This window comes from Cynocephalus volans, chromosome 6 (assembly GCF_027409185.1).
Source record: "Cynocephalus volans isolate mCynVol1 chromosome 6, mCynVol1.pri, whole genome shotgun sequence".
Classification (NCBI taxonomy): Eukaryota; Metazoa; Chordata; class Mammalia; order Dermoptera; family Cynocephalidae; genus Cynocephalus; species Cynocephalus volans.
This window is the reverse complement of record NC_084465.1, coordinates 139,496,998-139,517,982: the sequence shown is the minus strand read 5'-3', so window position 1 is coordinate 139,517,982 and position 20,985 is coordinate 139,496,998. Positions and strand designations below refer to the sequence as shown.

At 36.0% G+C, this 20,985-nt stretch overlaps 1 protein-coding gene across 1 annotated transcript in view; it reads right to left on the bottom strand.

The window, feature by feature from the left end:
• Positions 1 to 3,277: 3,277 nt before the first annotated feature.
• The window catches only part of PLXDC2 (plexin domain containing 2), a 401,250-nt gene continuing 383,542 nt past the window's right edge, over positions 3,278 to 20,985 (bottom strand). Inside the window, exon 14 of the mRNA XM_063100052.1 lies at positions 3,278 to 3,739. Within this exon, the coding sequence (XP_062956122.1) occupies positions 3,623 to 3,739 (117 nt within the window). The 3' untranslated portion in view covers positions 3,278 to 3,622. The remainder of the gene's footprint in view (positions 3,740 to 20,985) is intronic.

Genomic DNA, 20,985 nt, shown 5'->3' with positions numbered 1-20,985 from the left:
TTAAGATGGGCAAAAAGGAATTTAAGCAATTTGCTATGAGTTTTAAATTCATTCTCCTTTGGCACTTTCTCAAGACATGTATTGAATTGATTGCCTTTGAATGCTTTTTAGATTGTTGAAGTATTTTTCCTTTAAATGCAAATTTGTGCTGGCACTAGGCCAGTTGATGTGCTTTATATGGGTTACATAGACAGAAGATCTATGGCAAATGGTCATAGGCAAAAGTTTGTATGTCTGTATATTTATTCAGTCTGCATAATAATCTTGCAAGGAAGACAGGACAATAATATCTTTATTTTTCAAAATGGCAGCTCATGGAGGATGAAGTGATTTCCTCCCAACAACAGAGTGAAGATTCAAAGCTGTGGCAGCTGGTTGGTATTCCTTTCATTACTCCATGAGGCCCCCATGAGATAAAAAATGCTCTGGTATGTCCAAGAGCTACCAAATCTTCTCTCTTTCCTCCTCCTCCTTTTTTCTTCAAGGACAAGGAATTCAAAGGAAACACTTCTACAGCACTGTCAAGTAGAATTTTCTGCAATGATAAAAATGTTCTGCATTGTCCAATATGGGAACCATGAGCCATGTGTGGCTATTGAGCACTTGAAATGTGCCTAGTGTGACTGAAAGGCTGAATTAATAATTTCATTTAATTTTAATTAATTTAAGTTTCAATAGCCACATCTGGCTAGTGGATATAATATTGGACAGCCCAGCTCTATAAGCTACATGTGAGAGATTAACAAATGCTTTTGGTATCACAGACTAAAATGATAATTGGGGGTCAATTGTACAAACCAACAAACATTATGTTCAGTGCCGTCTGGTTGGCTTAAGATATTTTTCTTGACTTTTAATCCCTTTACCTGATCACTGAATATTATTTTTACAGATAATTAAGATAAAATATCTAAATTCCTCTGTAGCACCATTTATCTGATTTCTCTAGAGATTTGTCCCTTTGCTATTTGTAATTTTAAAATTGTTATTGTTATTCTCTTTTCTCTGCCCGTAGTATATTAAGTAATGTACATGTACACCCTCTCTAATGCATAACATATGTAAAGCCCAAAGCATTCGTGTCCATACAGAATTTCCAGAAACTGTGTATATGTTTGCTCTTCCTTTGCAGCAAATGGGCACCAAAAACAAACCAGAAGCATTAAAATAGAATGAAAGTTTTATGAAAGAAAGGGTTTCTGCCAAAATTTCTCCTTACTACTAAAGAATTCATAAACATTAGGAATTTCTCACCACCTTTAACTCTTAGTTTTTTAAAAAAGTTTTCCCAAACTATAGTAGCCTTTTTACTTCCACAAAGTTTTCCCTATGACTTGGTACTTTGGTTCACTGAACAATTCAGAGGATTTTGTGTTTTTGTTTTTGTTTTTACAGAATTATCAACTCTTTTGAATCTAAAAGAGAAGATGAGTTCTGAAGGGTATAAGAATAACATGACTAGTTAAAAGAATTGTGTAAGGAGCCAGATATACATGCAAGATTTATATAACTGCCAATCAATTGCTATTAGAAGCCACATCTACCACAAAAGCTAATGAAAGAAGCATCATCTTATCCTAAAAGGAAGTCGTCTATGTGTTCCTTAAGTGTTTGTGGAATACCAGTTGCACCAGTTACATTGGCAAGTCATGTGGTTATTGCTATCTGACCAAACCTACTCCACAAGAATAAATTGGGATAATACAAATAAACCAATGTAGCTACTGCAGAGAGATTGTCATCACATCCTTCAATCACCGTACTTTTCAAATTTGTTTTTGCAATTATTAACTAATGGGTTAGGAAAAGGTTAGCACCCTTGTCAGATGCTTAAAAATATAAAGCAAAATATACGTGATAGAAAACGACACTCGTTTACATCAGACAGTCATGATGATAAAGTACGATACCGTGTTAGTGAACTGATGTCGTCCAGTCTAGACATTGTGCACATATACTGAGCTGTTAGTAAAGTGCTGCTTATGGGACATCTCTGCTTTTTGAGACCTGAATCTGCAAATGTTGAACACTGTACCTCACAAGAACCAACAGTTTCTGGGCACAGAATGCAAAAGTTTCATGGGTTGGGATGTTGATGAAATTATACATACAGTACCTGAATTTAAACTGTAGGAGCTCTGTATACATATATTAACTACTTTCCTCCTCAAGCGATGCCTTTCCTTTCTTCATTCATGGGGAATTCTCAAAATCTAGATTGTGATTATAAGACAAAGGACAGCTCCATCTAAAGAGCTGTTTGCATCTGCTCTATGTAGCCAGGGAGGGAAGGGGTTGATCTGAATGAAAAAGTGGATCAAATAGGCAGGAAAATGATGGGCGCTGCAAGGAATTGAACCACTTTTGCTAAGTGACATAAAAATATTCTAATATTAAGGACTATTTTACAACTCTATGGAAGTAATGCAGTAATGCATTGTGCATTTGTTTTGCCTCGGTGACAAAATGCACTTTTAATTCACAAGAGCCTGCCTTGTGTTAGTTATAAACAAAAATATATTTATATATATATTTATGTAACTACTATGTGCTTTAAAGAAAATTACTGTATGATTCAGCAGGGTTCTTTCATTGCTTTTATCACCAGGGATATGCTGACTTGAATGGCTTTGTAGACAGGAATCGGCAATGACATGGGTCTTTAGTACCAAAATGGCCAAAAAAAAAACAAACAAAAAAAAACCCAAAACCAAAAACCATGGGTTTAAAATCCCCTCACATTTTTGTTTCAAAAATGATTAAGGAATTCTTCATATTCTTTCCTTTTGTTTCTATCAGCCAAGAGCAACTGCGGCTTCATGGGACTTCCCAGTTGGGAAATACAGGCACCACTTTTGAAAACAAATCAGATGTTTCATTCTGAGGCAGTAGAGTAGAAAGCCTCATCTGCCACTCTCTTTTCTACTCCTTAGCTGCAAGTTTGGAAATTCTGTCACAGCGCATAGAAAGGGCATTCATTTCCAAAGAAGAGGCAGGCAGAATCTGAACCTCTTGCACAGATAAAAGGTTCATCCTGTCACGTAACGAATTTGTTTGTATTGATGGATCTAAACCAGAAAAACAAAATCCTTTTGCCACACCTCTGTTTTGAAAAGATAGAAAAACTCTCATTTTGTGTTTGTTTTCGCTCCTGCATGAGATGTGTTTCTCAGCAATCATGCTCTTTCGAGTGAAAGGGTTCAGGCTTTGGAACACAGTTATCTTTGAGACATCACAGAAGAACATTTGAACAAAAAGTGTAGATCCCTCATGAACTAAAGCTTTATTATTACTATTTTTCTCGATCCCTTTGCAACCCTGAACCTAAGCCAAAAGCACTGTAATCTTGCCATACTTCTGATAAGTCCACAGAAGATGTTCCAAGTGAACTTTAGATGTCATTCCATTAGGGGATTCTATGTTCAGTGTAAATGGTATCTTGTTTAAGTTTTAGTTTTTCTTTTACCCTTCCTGGGCTGAGCTTGTCCAGAAATCTCGACTCCTTCAGGCTACAGCAGCTTAGGGCTCCTTTGTGTGTGTGTTTGTTTGTCTTAAAAGTATAGGCAAAATTTTAGTCTTAACACCTGTAAACCAGTACTGGTGCTGCTCTGTCCTACAAATTTTAGCACTGCTCAGATACAATAAAACCTTCTTTTTCTCCAACAGGTTCCACTTCAGCATAGGCAGGATGTCCAGAACCTCTTCGAAACTTCATTGCAGGCCATCTGCTTGGGCGTCTCTAAAAGAAAAAATACAAAAATAATGAGCATCAGGGGGAGATCCTATCACTAGAAAAATATATTTCCCCAAAGGATTGAGAGCTTCTCAAGACATAGTTTAATACCTTGTGTGTATTTATGTCTGAAAAATGCCCAAATATAGCTAGGCAAAAATGAATAAATGAACTGTAATTAAAAAAAACAACAACAAGTTTTCCTTAATATATAGACACTGATACTTTCTCCTCTCTAGAAGTCAATACTTCATATTACTTCATTTTATTCATTCACTCAAAAATGTAAAGCCATAAAATTCTCCATAGTTCCTACAAGTATGCTTTCAATTATGTGCAACTGAAAGAAGTATCACCTAATATCTTAAGAAATTATTTATTAAGCTAACCACACCCATATAATACTTTGTGTGCCTGAAAATTAAAGATGTCATACCCTGAAAATGAAATCCAACATCAAAGGATGTGGACAAAGTTGAAGTAAATATTTCAAAGTAGACACTAGTCTTACTGTACAGGTAATTTGTACTGATAAAAGGAGAGCCTTTCTCCGTCCATCAAACAAAGCTTCTGTGATTTACAAGTAGACGTGCTGAAATGAATTATTAAGTTACAGCAGCAGAAAGTACTAAAATGCATTTCACAGCCACAGTGACACTAGAAACTATTACTCCATTTATCAAAGTGCCTGCAATTTGGGGGTAAATAAGACAATAAATATTGAAGGGAGTTTATTCCTATCTAAAGAATTTTAATGCCAAAAAAAGGCCAGATATCAGTGTACATATTCTAGAATTTGGTATCTTTCTAGATTTGACAATTACATGCCTGTGTCAATGATTAATAGCCGTGCAAGCTTTTCACCTCAGGTAGGAATGAGTATGAGCTCTACATTTTAGAAAAATAACAATCAAGGCCATTACATTTTGCCTACAAATCATATTATGTGATGGCTCTGTCACATAATGTGGTCAGAATGCCTTACATTTATCAGGTGATTAAGTTCCGTGAGAGAAGGGAAACTGAATTATCCTGGTTTACCAAAAGAAGTTAAAACTAAGGAGAGGGCAACATAGCAAAACAATGTCTGTGCTGGGATTGGAAACCATCAGGAGAAAAGTACTACTACAACCCATGGTTACTGCTTTCTGGCAGGGAAAGGCGCCCACACTGCAGTTCTTGCTATTATAACCTTCACTCTGGTTTCAGTGACTTCACAAATGGGCTTCTCCAAAACCAAGGCTGCCTTTGTCAAGCAGCACCACTAAGTCTTTGCTCTAAACCTTTAACTTTCCAAGGGCCTGTGGGTCCCAGCTAGCAAGTACAGCCCTGTGAAATTACACTAATTTACAAGCTCAGCACATAAAGACATGGTATTAGAAGTGACTCTTCATTAACAAGGAGTTGCAGATGACAAGCATGTCGATGATGCTGTGACTGTTACATTTTATTAAGCTCTTAACTATATTTCATGCTTTGTATTAGGTGATTCACATACGTGATCTCATTTAATGTCTACAACTCAATCATTTATATTTTGCATAAATCTGCAAAGCTAGCAAATGGCAGAGCCAAGACGTAAAATGAAATCTATTTTCAAAATTAATTCTTCCCACTATAAATATTACTTCTTAAAATTCAATGGTTTGCGTGTAACTCACCCAACATATGTGAGCATAGTTCTATTTTTATTTCAGTCGTAAAAATATAACATTAGCAACAATTTCAGCATTCTGTTAACAAATCAGAATTAATAAATTAATATTCTGTCTTAGGTGAAAATATTGCAAGATTATTGATAATGGTTATCATATATGAGCACTTTTTGAACTTATCACAGGGGTCCTCAAAATAGAACGCACAAAAATGTTGGTCAGCTTTCTCTGTTAAGACAACACAAACTTGTTTTCTGAATTAATTACATATCCTTAAAAATATTTTTTCTTGATTTTTTTATTGTTCGTTGTAGAAAAAAAAAACATAGAAATACCCCAAGATTTAAAATCACTAGTGATCCCACCACACACACATAATATAGTTAAACTATCAGTGTGCATCACTCATAAACATTTCATTACTAAAGATGAACGAAAGGAAATAGGTATAACCCAGCTACAAAATTATTCAAGACTCCTATTTTATTCAGGCACAACTGAAAAGTTATACTTAGTCCTACAGTTTTTTGATTAGGTTAAAAGAAAGGGCATTTTCCATAATAACTTAAAATTTGGAACAAAATTTAATAAATGTCATGCAACTGGGGTTTTAAAAATTTGAACTTATTTTTTACATTTTTTTACAATTCCTTGACATCTCAAAGTGTAACAACTTTACCAAAATTTTGCTTTTTTCCAGAATACTTTCACAAAGCAATGGGCAATGTCATCTCATATCATAAAACAGTTATGTGATCATGAATAAATCACTTGATTCTCTGGGCCTTCATTTCCTCATCTGTAAAATGATAGCTAATTTGTCCTCTAAAATCCTAGGGTCTTTATACTTGCTTGCCTGAGATAATTGACTTTAAAGTCAAGGAGAAGATCATAATTAAAAAAACAACAAAAATAAATCCTTCATGTTGTGACTCTTCTGATCATTGCTCCTCCTGCTTCCCTCCATTAACTTTTAGAATTCCTCAATTTAAGAGAAATGTATATAAATTAGTCCTAACTCAAATTGCTTTTCTGTGTCAATCTGTAGTTGTTCAGAGATTTGCTTATAAATGAAGATAACGGGCAATTCTATGACTTTAACAGAATGACTGAATATTTACTCCTTACAGGAAAGTCCTTAATGTTGAAGCTATAATATAAGCCATCTATCCAGTGGACTGGGAAGGGCACGGGTGGAGGGATCCAGAAACCTGGGCATCATATCTGGCCCTACTACAAATGTGCAAGTGGGATCTACCACAATTCCACATTTTAGAGAAGGGGTACATTGTACTTCTGTCTCGAGGCTTAGACATTTCCAACTCTGTGTTCTTTATGAAATGGCTAATTCAAATTGTTACAGAAACTGCTAGAGGTCACAGGGTCACTTGCTAACAGAGCAGGATGTATGCCGAAAATTGAAGAATTCAAGCCAGACCCTAATGCTAATTCATTACAGAGATTCAGGATGTAATGCCTTAAAACATTACTGGGTGTACTGCGTGGGTGACTGCTAATTTCTTTTCTGAGAATTATTTGTGAGATTAATCACATTCAGAAGAAAATATTCACCGTGACGTGTCGGCACTGGGGGAGGCAGTGAAAGCTGGAATTCTCCCTAATTACTCCTTCAGTACTATTAATTGGACAGTCATCCGAGATCTGTCTCAATGGTCCATGGCAAGATAATTAGCCGAAATATCCACAAACAAACCTGTAGGGTACCCTCAGTGAGCACTATATACAAACTGCAGCTGGAGACCTCTCTTGCAATTCAGAGCAAAACTGACAGTGCCTTTTGTTGGGTTAGATGAGCCTTGGAAGGAAGACATAGGCACAAGTGTGCAAGAAAAGGAGCTGAGGATGAAATTCAAGGCCCAGATAAAAGACATCCATGATGCATGGCAGCAGTTGATTAGAAATTTCTAGATCCTCAGTGAAAAGTGAGGAAGTGGAAAGAAACTGGGATCATTCCTTAGTGTAGGATTTGAGCCAAGTCACAGGTTTTCTTTGTTACTCAGTTTCCTCATCTGGAAAATGAAATGAGCTAGATTATTGTTTTTCAACTTCTTTTTTTTAAGCCACAGACTCCCTCCCCCGCCCCCCATAAAACCTTACCTGGAAGACCAAACAGAGTCACGCACCTTTCATTGTGATGGAAGGCTCCCTGCTTGCATGAGCTCCCTGATTCCCGAGGGGGGATCTATGAACCCTATACTTTCTTGAAGCATGTTTCTGGAAACCATCAAACTAAATCTGCATTTCTCAAACTTGACTGTGCACACACATCACAAGAGATCTTAAAACGCAGATTCTGGGGGGGGCCTGGGACTCTGCATTTCTAATAAGCTCCCAGGTGAGGCTGACCCTGCAGGTCCACATATGCACTTGGAAGAGCAATAGAAATGATTCTCTAAGGTCTCTTCAAAAGGAACATTCTCCCAAAGTGAGTAGAAGAAAAATATCGAACTTTGACCTTCCTTGTGCTTCTGGCAGGTCTCTGTGGGAACTGACACCATGTTCTTGCTACTGGGTCAACCTTTCAATATTTAGCTTTGATAAAGTAGGATTGCTCTGGAGAAGGGAATTTTTTTCTTCTTTATTCTGCTTTTTTCCTTATTTTGTGTTGAATATCTTCAGTCTTAAGTTATAAACGTATGTTGCCAGATTTAGCAAATAAATGTATATCACAGCAGTAAAATTTGAATTTCATGTACACCAGTCATTTTTTTTAAAGGTATATTTCATGGGACATACTTATAAAAAATGATTCATTTTTATTTGAACTTTAAATTTATCTGGATGTCCTGGATCTTATTTGGCAACTCTACCCTATCTATAGGGAAACACAATGGCTTTGCGACCTGGCCAGCAAAACTCACAATCTAATTAAAATAAACTACTGTTTGTGGCTGTGTCTCTTTGCTTCATGAATTGCAGGTCACTTTTTCCTTAAAAAGAATAATTACTCAAATTGATCTATTTTCTAGTGTGGCCGAAAAGCCCAAGCAATAACTCATGTTTGAAGCAAAGCCTGATGTTCTTTTATACATTTTCTGCTTGTCCTGTTTTGGTTATTCCTCACATGCAGGTTGCCTGACTGTCCTGCAGTTACCACTTTACCAGTCCACAATGGCTACTTGACATGTTGCCTTCGTTCTAGAGCTGTCCCAGGGATGGTCCTGAAGAATTACTTTTATAACTATAATTGTTACATGTCCAGGATGAAAATTGTCTGAAAGCACATACAGAATAGCGATCTACTGGGATTAACACAAAATCATATGATTCATATGATTTTCCAAAAGCAAAATGATTCAAAGTACAAAGTAAATGATTCTCTTCCACTGGCTGCTATATTAAGTACAAACTCTTTAACATGGGAAGAAATATCTTTTAATCACACATTTCATACACAATGGCCATTATTTTCTTACACTAGTGGTTCTCAGAACTGACTGAACATAAAATCACCTGGGGAGATAAAACAAACAAACAAAAACCAAAATAGACAAACAAAACACCCTGATATAGAGGCCCACTTCAGCACTCCGATTCAGAATGTCTAGGTGGGGGCCCAGCAAGTGTATTTTTTGAAAGTTCTTCAGATGAATCAGTGAGCACAGTGAGGGTCAAGAATCAACCACGGTCAAACTGGACTTTTCTCAGTTTCCTGTCTATATCCCATGCTATGGTCTGAATGTTTGTCCCCTCCAAACTCATGTGAAAGCTTGATACCCAACGTGGCAGTGTTGAAAGGTGGGGACACTGGGAAGTGATTGGATCATGAGGGTTATACCCTCATGAACACTTTAATCCATCCGTGGATTAACTGGTTAGAGGATAAGTAGGTTATTATGGGAGTGATACTCGTGGCTTTATAAGGAGTAGAAGAGCATTAGCGTGTTTTTGCTCAGCACTTATGATGTGATACCCTGCATTGCCATGGGCCTCTGTAGAGTCCCCACCAAGAATAAGACCCTCACCAGATGTGCCTCCTGGGCCTTGGACTTTAGCAGCCTCCAAAACTAAGAAGTAAATGTCATTTCTTTACAAATTATACAGTTTCAGGTATTCTATTATGAGCAACAAAAAACTAACTAATACAATCCATAATTTCCCACTCCGAGCCTTTGCCTATGGTATTCCCTCAACCTGGAATGCCACTTAATTCATCATCTCTACTTAAACAAACACCACCCATTTCATATTATTATTTCCAAGAAAATTTTCCAATGCTTACCTACAGATTATAATCACTTCTGATTCTCTTGTGTTGTTTCCAATGTTTCCTGATATTTTACCAATATCTCCTGTCACGTTTTAGCACACACTGTGGCTGTTTATGTGGTTGCATACATGTAGTGTATTTGTGTATATACATACACATATACATATATATAAATGTATGTATCCTATGCTATTTATTTGTCCTTGAGGCCAAGTATCATATCCTGTTCAACTCTAAAATAACTACAGCAGTGGGGTACTGAAGATATTTGACACCTGGAGTAGATATGTTCTGTAACATCTCCCTCCTGTATAAGACAACATTATTTTCAGAAATAATCATAAAAATAATTAAATAATAATAAGAGGCAGATAAGAAATGCAGACAGTGAAAATCCTCTTGTTTGACCTTCATAAATATCATCATGCCAGTAAAAAGTGTCAAAAATAAAAAATAAATATCACCATACAGAAAGGGAAAAAATAGAGCAAAGGAAATGTACTTCTTGAAAAAAAGAGAAAGAAGACACAAAAAGGAATATTGCCAATGAGTGAACTCTACAAGGTTCAGAGAATGATTTTCACTTGTAATAATAGAAGCAAAGTACTTTAAGTTGTTTCTTCATCTCTACTGCCACAATGCTATCATTCTCTACTTTTTTCTAAATTTTAATTTATCAATATACAATGTAGTTGATTTTCATGTCCCTTTATCGATTCCTCTTTTCCCCCTTTTTCTTCCCCCTCCCACCCATCAACATCATATCTGTTCACTTCTATTTTGAATCTACTGTTTTAACACAGATACACAAAGTACCACATGCATTGGAGACACAACTATGCCTGCAACAAATACAGAGGATTCCAGACCCTTATGAACTGATTCTCTAAATGAAGGCAATACAGCTGAGCTTGCTATCAGCGGCCAAGTGTGTAACTGGGAGTTCTCCGAATGAACTTCCAAGTAGAAGACAATGTTTAATAAAGGATAAATAACACAATTGTGCTAAGTTGAAGCTTACATATTTATTATGTCAGTAAAACTCAACAGTAACTGAACCCACTCTTTAGCACTTACATCAGCAGAAGTTTTTTTTTTTTTTTCAAGGAGGGATATTTTATTGGTAACACAATTTAGAATTTCTGGCACACGGTGATAATAAAAAGCATATTTTAGTCAGTTTTATTATAATTTTACCACTCTTTACAGACAATGCACTCTCTTATTAACTGCACCTGGAACAGTGTTGATCTAGCATGTCCAGCAAAGAGACTCACAAGTGTTTGTGTTGATTGCTCAGATTTTATCCTATAGTTTACAGCATCTAGATTCCTGAGTGACAAGCTATCTTCTTGACTATTTTTTCTTTCTCTTTGGACTTTAGCTCATTATTGGACACTTGGTTGCCCAATCCAAGAATGACGGGTATTAGTGACTATTAGTGCATACATGTGGCAATGAATGCATTCGGTCAGCCAATAAAATTACTATTTACACATCTCCGTGTAAAACACGGCCCTAAACCAAGGCATTTATTGCATGTTTAGGGAAATTATATATTTACATATAAAAGCTTGAACAGGAACTAACCAATAGTACAAGTAAGTGATTTGAGACTCAGTATAAAATCAAGTATCCACTGAAAACATTTCGATAATAAATGCTATGAGTTTCGAGGAAAAAAGACCTCCATCTGGATTCAAGTCATCAACGATGGTTTCACAGGCAGAATGAATGTAAGAGCAAAGGACAGAATGAAACTCACCATCATTGCAGCCTTGATTCTACCTGCAAGCCTCATTCCAGGTCTTTCAAAAATGTCAGCCACTGGTTTTGTGGAATTGTTTCTGGTCTTCCTCTACTTTATCCCTTTCAGCAACTTTATTGACTGTAACATTCCCTATTTCAGTGTCCCTCCTGGATCACTTTAAAAATATTTGCTTCTATTTCTAGCTTATTCTCCCTCACCTCAAAACAGCCACCATATGGCATTGCACTGCCTCTAAATGTTTAGGATAATGGAGCATTGTCTCTACAATTCACCCAGGTTCCACTTAACTTCCTGCCAGCTTGAATTCCACAGAAGGCTTCTTCAATTAACTTACTCTCTGTTCTCGTCGTCTCTCTGACAATTAATTATTTTTTATTTATTTATTTATTTTTTAAATTTTATTTTGTCGATATACATTGTGGCTGATTATTGCTCCCCATCACCAAAACCTCCCTCCCTTCTCCCTCCCCCCTCCCCCCCAACAATGTCCTTTCTGTTTGCTTGTCGTATCAACTTCAAATAATTGTAGTTGTTATATCTTCTCCCCCCCCCCGGTTTGTGTGTGTGTGTGTGTGTGTGTGTGTGTGTGTGTGTGTGTGTGAATTTATATATTAATTTTTAGCTCCCACCAATAAGTGAGAACATGTGGTATTTCTCTTTCTGTGCCTGACTTGTTTCACTTAATATAATTCTCTCAAGGTCAAGGTGACAATTAATTCTGAATAAGGTCCCCCCACCCTCATCACAAGTCCTTATCTTTTGTATTTTCCTATTCCAGATCCTAAGCAGTCCCAACTAGTGCAGAAAAAAGTGACATATTCAAGTTAACCCAGCCCCAAAGAATCACACTCTAATTTCCATTGGGAAGTCAGTGAGTAATCTAATCTTCTCTTGTTGAATCCATATAATACACCCAAACCCATCTATTTACTTTTTAGCATCCAACCCCATGCCGCCCTCCCACTCTGAGACATTAACAGCAGCTACCAGAGTGCACTGCATGAATAAAATCTTTAGTCTTGATTGGTTTTACCATGATACAAGCTGAGAATAATCTAGTCTTCTTTAGCATTAGCCTTAGTTCATAATATGTTGATACTGCTTTTGGCAATACCTTGCGATTTCTTGAACCATGCTGCCACAAGTGGTTATTTTCTACTAAAATTGAGTAATAATTTGCTATTAGACAGGCAATTTACTCTAAAGAAAGCTAATTTGCAGTGGATGTGGAAACAAGCCAGTTCACTGTTGCACAGTGACTGGCTTAGAAGACAACATAATGCTGCTCTGGTCATAAAAGTTCTAGTAAAAGTCGGATGTGAGTTAGTGCTACTCCCTACAACAATAACCTTGGCCGTGTTCCTCAAGAGATTGTTCTCATAAAGTTACTTGTGTCTGGAGCACCAACATGTTTCTAAGCGAAGTCAAAGAAAGCTGGCAAGTTACGCTCCAATCAGCTGTGACCTTAGGAATGGTAAACGGTGAACTATTTTCTACCCTAAAGGAGTTGTGTGCTTTAATCTGCATTTAATCACATGATTTGGAAACAACCCAATAGAATGATTTACGCCATCAAATCCAAGAGCAGACACTACTCATTTGAAGATTTAGAGGGACGCCTAGCAGTCAAATTAGGGCGAAAACAGACTGTCCGTACATGAGCTGTATTTGTGGTATGTTTTTAATCTGGGTATTTTTAAATGAAATTAAAAGTTTTAGAGAAAGTTTAAAAGGCAGGGAGCAAACTTTTTACCTGTATAAGTCTCCACATTGAAAAATGGGTAGCCAGAATGGTGAATCTCTTTAAATGTGAGGAAACTGACTTATTTATTTTTCAATTTTAGACACATAACATCTCTTGTCAAGTCATTTCAGAGACTGAAATGAAAAGATAATTATGATCTTGAGAAGGGGGGAGATAATAGCATTAGTGTAGCAGGAAAATGAAAGTTCAGGAATATGTGATTTAGAAGATCAATTGTCGAGGAATTACAGATGAACTTGTGATTATATTCTCATATGACATTTTAACTGACTAATAGCAGCGTTTAATCATTCCTTACTTAGGGCCTCCAGTGGTGTTCATCACTATCTTTATAAAAATTTGTGTAATTTCCACAAAAGCTTTGCTGAGAGTGCAGTATACATCCATCCTGTGATAAAGAAGTGCTGATTACCATGGTAATGACATTAGGGGGACCAGGTTATAGTTCTGGAAGTATCTTCATTTGCAACATTTAAAAAAAAAAAAACTAAATAAAATAAAAAAATAAAAAAGCAAAATGTCTGAGCTATACCAATTAGAACCTAGAGAAACACCTATTTTTATTATACAATCAGTCGATGATATAGTATCCAGAGTTGATCATATGGCTTATGAATTATTTGGATCACTTGTTTTTTTTTTTTTTTTCCCTTCCTGTAATCATTTGGATAACTCACCAAAGTGGGTAGGGATGGGAAATCAATAAATCCCTCCAACAAATCTTGGTATTTATACAACTTTTGGCTGAAACTGACTATTGTTGAAAATAGTGCTTTTAACACGGATAAAAGCTGCTTGGGACTCAGTAAATTTGTTTTCAACTCCTGGATGGGTTACACAGAATGGCTGGGTTAACAAGGTTACTAAGTTAAAAGCCAGGATTTACAGAAGGTCTGCTCTGAGTCCCTCTCCTCCGAACATCTTTGAGGCTATGTTCCTCTACAAGGATGGGGTGCAGAACGGACCCTACTGTTGCTAATGAGGTACCATCCTGCTCTTCAGGAAATCCAGGATACATTTTAAAATTGACAACCACATGCTATAAATGATAAATTTTGAGATTACTTTTGACTAAAATTCAGTGTTCTTTACCTATTCTCACACCATAGCAAATTTTCTCCATATTAAACTTGCACATATTCAAGATTCAAATCCAGTTACAAGCTACTGAACCATGGTTAGATATTTCAAGGTCAACACCAAGGAAAAAAAACTAAAAAAAAATCAGATGTGACATAAATTTGGACATAAAGCAAGAAAAATATTGAATATGCTATTGAGAGGATTATCCCTTATTAAAACCGTAGGGCTTTAAGTTGCACTGTGATTTTGCATAATTATGAATTTCTGAATAATTTGAACTTTTTTTTAATAAAAGAAAAGTTTATGCATTTTCACAAAGCAAGTGCCATTTCTCCTTCAAAGTCTGTGGCAAAGATAACATTAAGCAAAGCTAGTGCTCAAAAAAATTTTTTTTAAATAGATGAATGACTTTTTCATCTATTCAAAATTTATCTAATCTATAGTAATTTTTAATTACTATATTAATTAAAATATAAATATAGTAATTAGCTAACCTGGCTACTGTAAATAGTGCTGCAAAAAACACTGGAGTACAGGTATACCTTTGACTTGATGATTTCCATTCCTCTGGGTATAACACAGCAGTGGGATAGCTGAGTCATATGGTAGATCTATCTACAATAGTTTGAGGAACCTCCATACCATTTTCCATAGAGGTTGCACCATTTTGCAGTCCCACCAACAGTGTATGAGAGTTCTTGTTTCTCTGCAACCTCAACATTATTTATCATTCACAGTCTTTTGGATATTAGCCATGTTAACTGGAGTGAGATGGTATCTCAGTGTGATTTTGATTTGCATTTTCCAAATGCTGAGTGATGTTGAGTATTTTTTCATGTGTCTGTTGGCCATTCATATATCATCCTTTGAAAAATGCCTAGTTAGCCCCTTTGCCCATTTTTTAATTGAGTTACTTGCTTTTTGTTGTAAAGCTGTTTCAGTTCCTTGTGTATTCTGGATATTAATTCTTTATCAGATGTATAATTTGCATATATTTTCTCCCACTCTGTTGGTTGTCTTTTAACTCTGTTAATTGTTTCTTTTGTTGTGCAGAAGCTTTTTAGTTTGATATAATCCCACTTGTTTATTTTTCCTTTGGTTGCCTGTGCTTTTGGGGTCATATTCATGAAGTCTGTGCCCAGTCCCACTTCCTGGAGTGTTTCCCCTATGTTTTCTTGTTTTAGGGTGTATATTTAATTCTTTAATCAATTTTCAGTTGATTTTGGTATATGGTGAGAGGTATGGATCTAGTTTCATTCTCCTGCATACTGATATCAAGTTATCCCAGCACCATTTGCTGAAGAGGCAGTCTCTTCCCCAGTGTACAGGCTTGGTGCCTTTGTTAAAGATCAGATGTCTGTAGGTGTCTGGGTTGATTTCTGGATTCTCTATTCTACTCCATTGATCTGTGTGTCTGTTTTTATGCCAATACCATGCTGTTTTGGTTATTTAAGCTTTGTAATATGGTTTAAAGTCTGGTAGTGTTATGCCTCCAGCTTTATTTTTTGGCTCAGTATTAGTTTGGCTATGCATGGTCTTTTGTTATTCCATATAAATGTTAGGATAGTTATTTCCATTTTAGAGAAAAATGTCATTGGGATTTTGATGGGGATTGCATTGAATTTGTATATCACTTTGGGTAGTATGGACATTTTCACTATGTTGATTCTTCCACTCCAAGAGCATGGGATATCTCTCTATCTTCTTGTGTCCTCTTTAATTTCTCCCAACAGTGGTTTGTATTTCTCATTATAGAGTTTTTTCACATCCTTGGTTAATTCTATTCCTAAGTATTTTATTTTTTTGGTGGCTCTTGTAAATGGGCTAGCTTTCTTGATTTCTCTTTCTGCATGTTCATTATTGGAGAATAGAAATGCTACTGATTTTTGTGTGTTGATCTTGTATCCTGCAACTTTGCTGAAATCATTTATCAACTCCAAGAGTTTTTTGTAGAGGCTTTAGGCTGTTTGATATATAGGATCATGTCATCTGCAAACAGGGACACTTTGACATCATCTTTTCCAATTTGGATGCCCTTTATTTCCTTCTCTTCTCTGAATGCTCTGGCTAGTACTTCCAACACTAAGTTGAATAGGAGTGGTGAGAGTGGACATCATTGTCTAGTTCCTGTTCTTAAGGGACTATCACCCATTCTGGATGATATTGGAAGTGGGCTTATCATATATGGCTTTAATTATGTTAAGATACTTTCCATCTATACCTAATTTGTAGAGAGTCTTTATCATGAACGAGTGCTGAATTTTGTCAAATGCTTTTTCAGCATCTATAGAGACGATCATATGGTCCTTTTGTTTGATTTTATTGATATGGTGTATCATGTTTATTGATTTGCATATGTTGAACCAACCTTGGATCCCTGGGATTAATCCCACTTGATCGTGATGTATAATTTTCCATATGTGTTGCTGTATTCTGTTGGCTAGTGTTTTATTGAGGATTTTTGCATCCATATTCATCAAGGATATTGGCCTGTAGTTTTCTTTTTTTGTTGTATCTTTATTTGATTTTGGTGTCAGGGTGATGTTTGCTTCATAGAATGAGTTTGGGAGAATTGCCTCTGTTTCAATCCTTTGGAATAGTTTGTAGAGAATTGGTGTCAATTCATCTTCGAATGTTTGGTAGAATTCTGTGGTGAACCCATCCTGGGCTTTTCTTTGTTGGGAGCCTTCTGATAATAGCTTCAATCTCTTTTATTGTTATTGGTCTGTTCAGATTTTCTACATCTTCTTGGCTCAGTTTTGGTACTTTGTATGTGTACAGAAATTTATTCATTTCCTCCAGATTTTCAAATTTGTTGGCATATAGTTGTTTACAGTAGTCACTAATGATTTCTTGTATTTCTGAGGTATTAGTTGTAATATCACCTTTTCCATTTCTAGTTTTTGTTATTGGGGTCTTCTATCTTCTTTTTTTAGTTAGCCATGCTAATGGTTTGTCAATTTTATTTATCTTTTTAAAAAAAACTTTTTGATTTATTGATCTTTTGTATCATTTTTCAGGTTTCTATTTCATTAAGTTCTGCTCTGATCTTAATGATTTCTTTCCATCTGCTAAGTTTGGGTTTGGATTGTTCTTGATTTTCTAGTTCTATAAGGTAAAGTATTAGTTTGTTCACTTGCCATCTTTCCATTCACCTGAAGTAAGCATTTAATGCAATAAATTTCCCCCTTTGTACTGCTTTTGCAATATCCCACAGGTTTTGGCATGATGTATCATTGTTTTTATTAGTTTCAATAAATTTTTTGGTTTCCTGTTTAATTTCTTCTTGGACCCATATGTCATTAAGTAGAATGCTGTTTAACTTCCATGTTTGTGTAGTTTCCAGAATTTCATTTATTGATTTCTAATTTTAATCCATTGTGGTCTGAAAAAAAATACATGAGAGAATTCCAATTTTTCTGAGTTTGTTGAGACTTAATATGTAACCTAACATGTGATCTATCCTGGAGAATGTTCCAGGTGCTGATGAGAAGAATGATTATTCTGAGGTTGTTGGATGGAATGTTCTGTAGATATCTGCCAAGTCCAATTGGTCTAAAGTGTTGTTTAGATCTTGTGTTTCTCTGCTGATTCTTTGCCCAGATGATATGTTCAATATTGGTAGTGGGGTGTTCAGGTCCCCTGCTGTTATGGTATTAGTGTGTATCTCATTCTTTAGGTCTAATAGAGTTTGCTTTATAAATCTGGCTGCTCTGACATTGGGTACATATATATTTATGATTGTTTTATCTTCTTGATTGATCAATCCTTTTATCATTATGTAGTGGCCCTCATTATCTCTTTTTATGGTTTTTAGTTTAAAGTCTATTTTATCAGATATAAGAATAGCTACTCTGGCTCGTTTTTCATTCCTATTTGCATGGTATATCTTTTTCCATCCTTTCACTCTTAATCTCCATGTGTCTTTATAGGTGAGGAGAGTCTCTGGAAGGCAGCAAATAGTTGGGTCCAACTTTTTAATCCAGTCAGTCTGTGTCTTTTGAGTGGGGAATTTAATCCTTTTACATTGAGTTGTTATTGAAAAGTGTTGATTTACTCCTAGCATTTTATTGATTTTTGTTTGGATGTCTTAAGTGTCTTTTGTTCCTTTCTTTCTGATTTACTGTTTGTCTTCTGTATTTGTTGGTTTCTTGGGGTGGTAGATAAACTTTTTTTTTTTTCTCTTCGCTGTTAGCATTTTTATTTTACTAGCGGGTTTTGATTTTTCTTGAGTTTTTATGGCAGTGGTGATTTTTCAGGTACCAAACCCAGTACTCCCTTGAGAATTTCTTGTAAGGGTGGTTGTGTTGTAGTGAACTCCTGCAGTTTTTGTTTGCCTGAGAAATATACTATTTGCCCTTCATTTCAGAAGGATATCCTTGTAAGGTATTCTTGGCTGGCAATCTCTGTCTTTCAGTATTTTGAATATATCATCCCATTTCTTTCTGGCTTTTAGGGTTTGTGATGAAAAGTCTGATGTTAGTCTGACTGGGGATCCCTGACAGGTGACTTGACACCTCTCTTGCAGCTTTTAAGATTCTTTCTTTGTTTTTGAGTTTTGCCACTTTGACTATAACATATCTTGGAGAAGACCTTTTTGGGTTGAATACATTTGGGGATCTTTAAGCTTCCTGAATCTGAAGATCTGTGTCTTTTCCTATACCTGGGAAGTTTTCTGCCACTATTTTGTTGAATATGTTTTCAATGCAATCTCCTTCCCCTCCCCCCCACTTCTGGGATACCCATGACTTGGATATTTGAGTGCTTAAGGTTGTCTGATATTTCTCTTAGATTTTCTTCGATGTTTTAAATTCTTTTTTCTTTTTTTTTTGTCTGCCTGTGTTATTTCAAACAGCCCATCTTCAAGGACAGAAATTCTCTCTTCTGTTCCTGCAAGCCTGCTAGTTAAACTCCCTGCTGTGTTTTTTATTTGGTTGAATGAATTCTTCATCTCTGCAAGCTCTGCTACATTCTTCTTCAGGGCATTGATTTCCTTGTACATTTCTTCTTTCAGGTCCTGTATACTTTTACTCATTTCATTGTGTTGCCTAGCTGAGTTTTCTTGTATCTCATTTAGTTTCCTTAGAATTATCACTTGAAATTCCTTGTCAGTCATTTCAAGAGCTTCTTGCTCTGTAGGATCTACAGCTTGAGAGTTATTACCCTTTGGTGATGTACATTCTTGATTTTTCATATTTCTGGTATCTTTCCTTTGGTGTTTAGTCATCGTGGCAAGGGATTTCATGGTCTACTTGTTTGACCCTATTGTCTGGCTATGATCCTGCCAGGACTGCCCCTTTGGTATGGCTGCCTCAGTGCTGTGGGTGGAAGGTTTGGGCCTCTATGGGCAAGGGGGACTGGACTGGGCTGGGAGTTCAGCAGTGGTGCCTATCTGTTCCAACACAGGAGCCTTGCGGCACGTGGTTGCCGTGGCTCTCGGGCCTCTCCAGAGGCACCTCTCTGGTCGGCACACACTCACCTGGGCTGAGGTTGGGGTCCCTTAACTATTTATTTTAACAAAGAGCAATTACGAAATTCCCAAGGAAGAAATTACTCAACAGTTGGTACTGTAAGTATAGTAATCTCTTCAAGAAGTAACAGAAGAAAAGGATTAGAATATCTAATATGTATATCATGTACTTAAAATGACACATTTCAGATTTAAAAATGCCCAAGTGAATTGTAACTTTGCAGGTTTTCATTTATTTATTCATTTGATTCTTTTATCTATTAAGAGCTTCACTGCAGAGACTATCATATATCTATCGATCATCAATCATCTATGCATCTATTTTCATGGCCTTATGTATCATTAAAAATAATTAGTTAGGAATGGTAATTAAGAAGAAATTACAGCAAAGAGCTCAGTGAAATATGTTTTATTCAGTATTTTAAATAATTCTTCCCACTGAAGAGAGGAAAATATTTCATTAAATTAGAAACACTATTTTTGTTTTTAGAATTTAAATGAAAACGTGTTACTCAGAAGAGTAAATTAAAGATGACTTCTGTAAAATAAATCTTAATTTGGTGATTACATGTGTGAGGAAATCACCATAAACTTGAACTGATGGCTCAAAAACATTCAGTAATGCACACGAATAAAATTCTAGCATCTTAGAACAGAAAGTGAAAAGAAAATCACAGACATAAAAAGTGTCTCTTAAAGTAATCGAGTCTCACCTTTTCCCCCCTATATTTTGCTATATTTCTGAAAAGCTGTCATCTAATAATACAGCTTCTTTGATTAGGGGGTCAAATATTTCAGTTAGATTTTGCTTAATCTCTCTTTCCTCGTAGCAGTTCATAAAAAGTGGATACCATCTTTTGCCTCCTCTAAGAAATAAAAATAAGAACTATTTTGTTTCAATAAATTATTTTCTCCTCTTTCCTTGAGTTCTCTTTAAGACTGAAATAACATTGAGAAATACCTAAAGGGCAAAACTAAGTTATAAAAAGCATGGGAGTTGAAGATAAAAAAAAGATTAGTGGTTCTATGGAATGATTTCTCTATATAGGTTCATCAATGGATCATGTCTTCCTGAGTCCAAAATGCGATTCATCCAGCAGCTGCAAAGCAAGATGCCAGACTTTCAGTAAACACTTTTTTTCTCCTGAGCAGCAGCCTTTGAATCCTTGCCTCGCTCCTTTCTCTGGCTTCTTTCCTGGTGGCACTATTGATTGCCAGGAAAAGTTGAGGGCCACAGCTGCCTGTACTTCTTTAATCATATTCTCCATGGGTTCTTG